Source organism: Lycium barbarum, chromosome 6, assembly GCF_019175385.1.
Source record: "Lycium barbarum isolate Lr01 chromosome 6, ASM1917538v2, whole genome shotgun sequence".
Taxonomy (NCBI): domain Eukaryota; kingdom Viridiplantae; phylum Streptophyta; class Magnoliopsida; order Solanales; family Solanaceae; genus Lycium; species Lycium barbarum.
The window spans coordinates 127730013-127740184 of NC_083342.1; the positions used below are offsets into that span (position 1 = coordinate 127730013).

The 10172-nt window shown below is 35.0% G+C and overlaps 1 protein-coding gene across 1 annotated transcript; it reads right to left on the reverse strand.

Moving 5' to 3' along the window:
- Positions 1 to 1332: 1332 nt before the first annotated feature.
- Positions 1333 to 10172, reverse strand: LOC132598803 (7-deoxyloganetin glucosyltransferase-like). The gene is made up of 2 exons (XM_060311900.1): positions 9599 to 10172; positions 1333 to 2519 (listed from the first exon to the last, which is right to left on the reverse strand). The coding sequence occupies exons 1-2, from the start codon at positions 10110 to 10112 to the stop codon at positions 1582 to 1584; spliced, it is 1452 nt and encodes a 483-aa protein (XP_060167883.1). The 5' UTR covers positions 10113 to 10172; the 3' UTR covers positions 1333 to 1581.

Below are 10172 nucleotides of genomic sequence, written 5' to 3' on the forward strand. Positions count from 1 at the left end.
GGTCAGCAGGATTTGCTGGTAATCCTCGTGGCCCACTGTCTTCATTTTCGGCCACAATCTCGTTGTTGTTGACGTGACCAGATTGTCCACTGTTAGCCATTTGGTCCGTTTTCACATAGACGAACAAAAGATATTTTCGATTCTAACGGGTAAGATAGAAATCAAGATCAAAGACCACTATTATCCTAGCCCCACGGTGGGCGCCAAACTGTTTACCCCGAATTTTGGGTAGTCAATTATATTTGAGAGTGAGGTATAGGATATGTGGTTGAGTTTTAATCTACGTGGTTGAAAAAGATATATATGGATATTCTATGAGCAAGTGAATAATAATCGATGGTTTGCACTAAATATATGTATTTAGTAATATATGAATATTGTTTAATTGAATAAAGCTAAAAAAGAACACACTAAATCCGGACCAAAATCAGAGAATGAGGGGGAGATTTTATATATTTTGCTATTACAATGTTCTAGAACTGAAGAATCCAACCCTTCAAAGTAGGGTAATGACCCCTATTTATGGTTTTTTCTTATGGGCCTCTTACAACATAAAACCCTTTTGAATAAAGAAAAACCCTAAAAGGATAAGGTTGGGTCGTACGGTCTGACACCTGTATGACAGGCAGTACAATGTGGCAGAACGGTCTGGACGCGTGGCAATTATGTAACGGATCACTCGGACCAACGGCCACGAGCAACCGGGCCAACGACCACGATCGACCGGACCAACGACCACGATCGACTCGGCTATGGAGAAACCGGATCAAACGATTTCCTTCACTTTCTTCGAATCAAGCACATCTCCGGTCCGAAAGGAAGTCCTCATGCTCGTGCTTGTTTCTCTCTTCCCTCGATCTCCGATCTCACCGGTCTAACATATATCTGATTTTTACCGTATACACTCAGTTAATTTACAAGCCTTTAGTTTAACTAACTTAAGTCCGAATTTGAATTTTTCACTTTAAGTTGAGCTACTAATTTCTCCGAGTCTTTAAATCAAGCTAAATTGGTCTAACGTCACGAACGCATCATAATTATCTTATGCAAGTCTAACAAATATTTAGGTCCCAAAGTGTAACAACTCAATATAAATAAGTGCAATTATTACGTGCTAAAATATAGGGTAGAAACAACTTAAATAGCAATAACCATTATCTAGACAAGTGCGACCTATCTCGCCTTTTATGACAAATTTTTAAAAGCATAAAATAAAAAAGTATGTCTAGGGTCTCATTTATATGTGTTTGATATGACAAATATTTTGAGAACATTACTTATTTTCTCAATTTTTTTTTTTTTTTTTATATTTGCTTGAACAATGAACTTAAAAAAAAAAAAAAAAAAGATACTTTAGTATAGATTGATAAAGGTATTTGGGAAATGGGACCATTTCCCTACACAAGTAGCCAAAAACACTAGCAAGTAGCAACTATCAAGAGCTATAATGCACGTGTCCATTATTACACAAGCATATTGAGACATGACACATTATTTTGAACCCCAACCCATTTCGATGGGCACAAACTTTGGATGAGTCGGATCATAAACCATTTATAAACTTGACATCGTTTAATCCACCTAAGTTGAGTTTGGACCCAAAAGCACCTCATTAAGCAATTTGTTAAAGTTAATATAAGAAGAACCTCCTGGACTAACAGCCTTCTCTGCTTCCTCTTTCCAATTCACAACTTTCAATTTCATTTTCTTTCCCTTTTTACCCTCCATCAATTCCCTCACAAGAATCTCAACTTCACTTCTCTTCAAATCATTTATTTCCATCCCCATTTCCCACTCAGTGCAACTGTACCTGCAATTCGTTTGTTGCTCCGCGAAAAATGGCCAACAAATCACTGGCACGCCTCCACAAACACTCTCTAACATCGAATTCCATCCACTGTGAGTCAAGAACCCTCCAATCGCGCGATGTTTCAATACTTTCTCTTGTGGACACCAACTAATTATCATGCCTCTGTCTTTAATTTCACTTAAAAAATCTTCTGGCAAATTTACAAAGTCCCCTGAAATTAAATCAGGCCTAATGATCCATAAAAATTGTTTCTTGCTATTAGCAAGTCCCCATGCCATTTCAGTAAATTGGTCTAAAGTCATCACAGTGATACTTCCAAAATTCACAAAGACAACTGAATTTGGCTCTTTTGTATCAAGCCATTCAATGCAACTCAAATCTTCTTTCCATAAATTTGAACCAATTGATTTGACCTTTTCATCATCAATTGTGTTATCGAGCATGAGTTGTAAAGGACCAATGGTGTAAATTTGAGGATGTGTGGTGAAAAGGGCATTTAAGACATTATGCTCAAAGGCATCAAATGTGTTCAAGATTATAGCTGAGGCTTTAGAGATTCTTTCAGTTTCATTTATGAAGAAATTAAGCATAATGTCATCGTAATCTGTTGTTCTGATGAAACTTGGAAAATCTTTTAGCCTCATATCTTTCATTCCGGGAACCCAATCTACTGTTGTTTCCAAGTATCCGTTTGTAATATGACTTTCATCTGCATAGCGAGAGAAAAGAGCGATTAGCAAAAAAAAATAAAAAAATAGGAGTAATAATATGTGGGAATATGAACAAAGACGGATTCAAGATTTGATTATAGTTTGAACTCGGAATTCTACCACAATCTATTTGGATTTGAAATAAAGCATCAAGCTATCAAGTACCTAATTCTCGATAAACATTTTATTTATTCTGTTTTTGGAAAACCAAAAATCTGGAATGCTCGACCATATGTTTAATTTGCTAAACGTTTAAATGATTCAGATTTTTTAATATCCTCTTTTAGATATGCATGCAAAATCATAGTATTTGTTATAAAATATATATATGAATGTCCATAGAGTCTAGATTTTCCACATGTCCTAAAAAGAATAGATAAATGTAAGGTACATGTACATTTGGTGGCATGTATGAAATGAAGAAATGAAGCAACAGAAGTTTGATTTTAACTCTTGGTGTTGTCATTGATGACTTCATCAAGAGATTTACCATCTCTATAAATAGATGGTTAAGTTCTCAATTTGTAAGAGATATCAACAAGAAGTGAAATACAATCTCTCCCTCCTTTCTACAAAGTTATTAGTTTGCTTCTCTTGTTTATTTCCAATCATATAGTTTTATAACACGTTATCAGCACGAGACTCTACCTTGAGCACTTATTTTGAAAAGATCAAAGTGTTACAATGCTACGGAGAACAAAAATAATGCCAGAAGATATCACAAGTCATGATTTGCTATGCTCCTGCCATTTAAAGAAAAAGATACTAACATATGCATATGCATATAAGATTCGTTGGCAACCTGCTGCCTACAGGTATGATTCTTTAACAATTTATGAATTTTGATTTGTATGTTGTCTTAATCTCTTTCACGCTATTAAAATTTCAAAAGCATTAATTGCTCCTGAAGAGCAATATGTGATAAGACATCAAGAAATATTATGCTATTAACATCACGATCAGAAGTGATGTTATCATGTGTACAGCCATCAGAAGTGGTAATATCATGTCTTCATTAATCACTAGAAGTGATAATATTTTCATAGGCTTGTACTGGCAACAAGTGAAGATATGTTAGAGAAAGATTCTATAAATTGTATGTATGCCTCGATTTGCTCCTGAAGTAGCAATATCTTAAAAGAAATTTTAAGCTATCACAATTTGATATGCTTAAGGCCTGCACGTTCAGATGATTGTGTTCCATTTTTGAAGAATGAGAACTTTTGATATAAGCTATAAATATAGATCCATTCCCTGAAGTGAATGTGATAATATGTAGTAAAGCCTATAAATATAAACGTGCATTTGATTGTGAAAATATCATGATCCATCTCCAGAAGAGGTAGAATAATTGAAAAGAAATATTCTAAATATTATATGCTTTTCTCCCGAAGTACTAAACTCATAATTTTGCTCCACGAGTAGCAAACTTTGAATTCTACTCCAGAAGTAGTAAGCCTGTGTATTTTACTCCTGAAGTAGTAAGGTTTTTAATTCTACTCCTGAAATAGTACAACTCTGAAATCTACTCCCGAAGTAGTAGAATTCAGAAATTTACTCCTGAATTAGTCATCCTTTAAACTTTACTCCCGAAGTGGTAAAACTTGAAACTTTACTCCCGAAGCAGTAAATCTCTGAAACTTTACTCCTGAAGCAGAAAGAATTACCAAAATATCTGAGAAATACTCTGAAGCAATGTCTCCTTGTGTTTGAGCAAAATAACGAGCCATTGATGAGTGTCGTATTTCAAGCACATTTAAATAATCAGGTTTCATTCCCCGAAGTGAATGAACAAATACCACAAGGATTTGATTATTATGTATTTGAGTTTAGATACAATACTCAGTTAATGATGGATCTCCCTGAAGGAGATGTTTGAAATATTGAAGTTTAGAATTCAATATTTATTTTGTGACACCAGTAGTGTCGAAATTTGCTTTCATGGTACCAGAAGTATTTAAGAAATATTTGGTAATAGAAATTAATGATCAAAGGCTCCAGAAGAGCTAATTATTTATTTACAAGTATCTTGACACTATCAATGTCCAAATAATATCTGATTATGATAAATAAATTGAAGTCTCTTAAAGATGTTATATATGATAATACCATTCATCGTAGTTCGTAATTGGTACGATCGAAACACTGTAGTAGACCTGAAGTTTACTAACAATAAAAATGGTTATCATATTGAGACTACAAATGATCGGAATATTAAATATCTTCAAGTTACTATGGGTAAGAAATACACAAGTGAAATGTTACCCAAGCATGATGAGATCATATACCACGATAAACCAGAAGTTTATTGATATAAAATTTCATGCAATAGTAAACCAGAAGTTTATTAAAAGAAATAGCACTCGTCATAGTAAACTTGAAGTCTACGGGTACAAATAATTTTATCAGTTGACAAGACCATTTTGATTGTCCTGATTTAAATCTGATGTACTAATTGAGTATTAAAAACATATTGAAGAACTAGAAGATTCTTCAAGAATTTGTTTGTGTTGCTTGTTCTCATGATAAGTTGGTTACACCAGCTAATGTTGGGACTGAATCCCCAAAATTCTGAAAAATATAAAAGGTGAATATGGGCCCCTTCACCTGCAATGTGATGTCTTAAATAGATGCATCTATGAGACGGTCACATGTATGTTTATTGTCAACTGGCAGTTTGACATTTACGAAGTTGCTTGCTCAAAATGATTGAGTTGGAAGCACAATTTTTAGAATATGTAATCAAGACAATCATCTTGATAATGCTGGTTTATATCTAAGTTGGTTTGGCATTAGATGCCTCCATAATACAGCCAAACCATTGCTTATGAGAATAGAGTTTCAGATGTTGATCTGAGATATGATATATTGCATACAACAGCACTTGTATGCTTCAGATCAATAAATTTTGATAAATTCTCCCCTCATATTTGGTTCAGGGTCAGGAACTAGATATTTTCATCTTTTAGCATTTGATGTGCGGTACATGATTAATGGATATACCATGATGCACACAGATGGATTTTCCCAAAGAAAATGGGGACATATGTCACTAAAATAAAGGGGAGAGAATAAGCAGCTAAGAAATATGTTGTGAATTATCATCAGTATGAAACTCAAATAATTCAAGTCAAATGCTGGAAGCATTTGCTGACCCAACTATTTCATATTTCATCTGCAAAATGCTCCTAATGTCCCTGAAGGACAGAGTCTACAACATGCATGGAGCATGGTAGACCAATCGGTTCCAAATATAATAATCCTTAAAAAAAAAAAAAAAAAAAAAAAGGGAGGAGCAAATGATCATAATAAGGAGGCAAAGTGCTCTTGAAGAGCCGACGACATAACACTTCATGAAACCTTATGTGAGGTTCAGGTACCTGAAAATAATGAAGTGATGAGATCTCAGTAAGTTATGTCGAATTGCAAACCGATACAACATGATATCTTGTCGACAATATTTTGATACAATATAGGGCGCAATATTGTATAAGGTTGTGAGGATTTGATTTCTACGTATCTTAAAGCATGTTGATGTAGAGATAATTACCAAGTAAAATGATGCATCTTGGTAAACGTAATGTTTATTGGGCCAGCAGTCCAAACATCAGAAAATGTCACATTATTTATAATGATGGAAGTTGTCACAGCCTATATGGCTTACTTGACAAAATTTATATGAAAATTTCTGAAGGGTTCAAAATGCCTGAAGCATATACAAATTCTTGGGAAACTTGTTTATAAATCCTTAAATGGATTAAATGAATCAAGGCTGATGTACTGAAATTGCCTTAATGAATATTTATTGACGAAGGGTACCAATAAGATCATGTTTACCCTTGTCTCTATATGATAAACAAAACCTTTCATATTATTATGCAAGTTGATGACTTAAATATTATTGGAGCTCTTGAAGAGTTTCCAAAAGCACTTGATTATATCTGCTGAAATGAGAAAATTGAAATGGTCCTGAAGTACCATATATTTGTGCAGTTGATGCATTTATATATCTTGCTATAACTACAGGCATGATATAATTTACTCCAACATGGAGTTATTGAAATAGATCAACTGCATATTGCAAATGAAAGCCCTGACATGAATGTATTTGTCCTAACCAATACTGTCAAGTGTTTTGGACATACAGGGCATTCATCTGATCGACATAAGAATTCAATCCAGATGTGTTATCTATTTCCATGAAGGATTATTGTTATAACAGTCAAATCATAGAAAGATAACAACAGATTATGAAGCAAGTTATGATGTACTTGTCCTGATTGCAACAATATTATACGGCGATGATGCAACTCTATCTAAGAAAGGAAGATGCAGATCATCAACCAGTTCGTCAAATGATCATTTGACAGATCTGATAAAAGCTCTGACAATCTCAAGATATGATAAGTTGGTATACAAGATTTGTTACATCATCGTCAAGAATTATGTGACGCTTTAATCAGGGGGAGAGAATACGCACTGTACTCTTTTTCCCTTGACCAAGGTTTTGTCCCATTTGGGTTTTCCTGGCAAGGTTTTTAATGAGGCAGCTCTCAAAGCGTATTACTAGATATATGTACTCTTTTTCCTTCATTAGGACTTTTTCCCACAGGGTTTTTTCCTAATAAGGTTTTAACGTGGCACGTCATCTATTAATGGTTTGAAGCAATCCGGGCGCATGTGGTATAACCGCCTTAGTGAATATTTGTTAAAGGAAGGCTATACAAATGATGCAATTTGCCCATGTGTTTTATAAAGAAAGTAATATCGGAGTTTGTTGTACTTGCTGTATATGTTGACGACATAAACCTTATTGGAACTCCTGCAGAGCTCAAAAAGGCAATTGATTATTTAAAGAAGGAATTTGAGATGAAAGATCTTGGAAAGACAAAATTATGCCTTGTTTTGCAAATTGAACATTTGACAAATGACATTTTTGTCCATCAATCTGCCTATACAGAGAAAGTGTTGAAACGGTTTTATATGGATGAAGCACATCCATTAAGTACTCCGATGGTTGTTCGATCACTTGATGCGAATAAAGATCCGTTCCGACCTCAAGAAAAGAATGAGGAAATTCTTGGTCCAGAAGTATCATATCTTAGTGCAATTGGTGCACTAATATATCTTGCCAATACTACAAGGCCTGACATAGCATTTTCAGTTAGTGTGTTAGCGAGACATAGTTGTGCTCCTACAAGGAGACACTGGAACAGAATTAAACACATATTGAGGTATCTAAAGGGACTATTGATTTGGGCTTATTTTATTCTAGCAATTACAGTCCCGATCTTGTTGGTTATGCCGATGCAGGGTATTTATCTGACCCACACAAAGCTAGATCTCAAACAGGCTATGTATTTATTTGTGGGGGCGCTGCCATATCTTGGCGATCTACAAAGCAGTCTATTGTGGCTACCTCATCAAATCATACTGAGATAATAGCTATTCATGAAGCGAGCCGTGAAGTTGTGTGGCTGAGGTCAATGATACATCTCATTTGAGAAAAGTGTGGTTTGACATGTGATAAAATACCCACAATCTTATATGAAGATAATGCAGCAAGCATTGCCCAATTGAAAGGAGGATTCATAAAAGGAGATAGGACAAAGCACATTTCACCAAAGTTGTTCTTCACACACGAGCTCCAAAAGAATGGTGATATCAACGTGCAACAGATTCGTTCAAGTGATAATATGGCTAATTTGTTCACCAAGTCTCTACCAACCGTAACTTTCGAGAAGATGGTGCACAAGATTGGAATGCGAAGACTCAAATATTTGGACTGAAGTTCTCATCAGGGGGAGTTAATACATGTTGTACTCTTTTTTCCATACAAGGTTTTGTCCCACTGGGTTTTTCTTGTAAGGTTTTTAATGAGGCAACCAAATGTATATTATTAGAAATATGTACTCTTTTTCCTTCACTAGAATTTTTCCCACTGGGTTTTTTCTAGTAAGGTTTTAACGAGGCATATTATCTATCAATGGACATCCAAGGGGGAGTGTTATAAAATATATATATGAATGTCCATAGAGTCTAGATTTTCCACATGTCCTAAAAAGAATAGGTACATGTACATTTGGTGGCATGTATGAAATGAAGAAAATGAAGCAAGGTACATGTACATTTGGTGGCATGTATGAAATGAAGAAATGAAGCAACACAAGTTTGATTTTAACTCTTGGTGTTGTCATTGATGACTTCATCAAGAGATTTACCATCTCTATAAATAGATGGTTAAGTTCTCAATTTGTAAGAGATATCAACAAGAAGTTAAATACAATCTCTCCCTCCTTTCTACAAAGTTATTAGTTTGCTTCTCTTATTTATTTCCAATCATATAGTTTTATAACAGTATTGAAATATTCATTTTTCTTAAAACGAAGCCTTTTATTGATTTGTGGACTCCATATTGACTTGTTATAATAAATAATATACTCATAGACAACTAAAATGGGCTTGGGAATGCCAAATATACCCATGGATATTCACGTTTCTGAAAAATAGCATAATTAATTGACCACTCACTGGAAGCTGACCATTCATAAAAATCGTTGATCTAAAGTTTTTGTCTCCTTTAATGCCGAATGACGTCTCATAAAAATCATGATCTAAAGTTTTTGTCTTCTCTAATGCTTACAATTCGGTACTGCTCTCTCGACCACTCGTTTGCACTCCTATGACTCATCAAAGATATGGTTTCTATGTCCATTTTTACTTGTCAGTATTGATTTGATACGCCGGTTAAGGAGTTAAAAATAAAATGACCACTAAAAATTCCTTGAATTTTTCAACCAGTAATTAATAATAAGGGTAAAATAGCTATGAAATGCTAAATTATCTCTTGATTTTTCATACTAGATAAGTAAAAATATAATGAACAATTATATTTAGTATAGTAAAAATGGACGGAGGAAGTACTATTTTTTACCTACCTAGATAGGAACAGAAGGAAAAATAATTTACTTTTCACAGTCGTATGAAATTTGCTGACTACATTGTTCCGTATGAAAAAAGAGAGGCTCCAAGCCTCCAGCTTTCGATTCTACAACGTACGTAGATAAGTATTAATTACCTTTGAGAGGAGTATATCCTCTTTCAACAAGCTGATGATACTGCAGGTAACACATGAAACCACATGCACTACAAGTCCAAAACAACACCTCCGGAATACCCAATTCTTCAGCAACTTCCAGCGTGAAAGTCATAATTCCGTCGGACATGATGCATGTCACAGGAACATTAATGGCTGCCACATTAATCTTGTTAATGAGGTCGCGAAATGGCTTCGAGCAATTCTTGGATGTAGATGCACAAAGAGAAGGAATATCTTGTGTGGCATCGTGGTCTGGACCGGGAGGGAGGCCGTCCGGTATGGTCTCGAACCGGAAGTCAGGCAACCCGTCGAGGGAGTGGGGCCCATTGGACCGGAGAAGGCGGTTGTGGTTGAACTCAGTGTTAACAAAGGTTACGTAAATACCATTGTTGTGAAGAAGTTTGGCTAGTTTGAGCATTGGGCTTATGTGACCTTGTGCTGGATAGGGTACGCATACAACATGAGGCCTTTGGGAATTTGCAAAACTGGCCATTTTTTTAATTTTATTTTCGGCTCTGATAACTGGTAGTTGCAGGAGAGTGAGAAGGTTGTG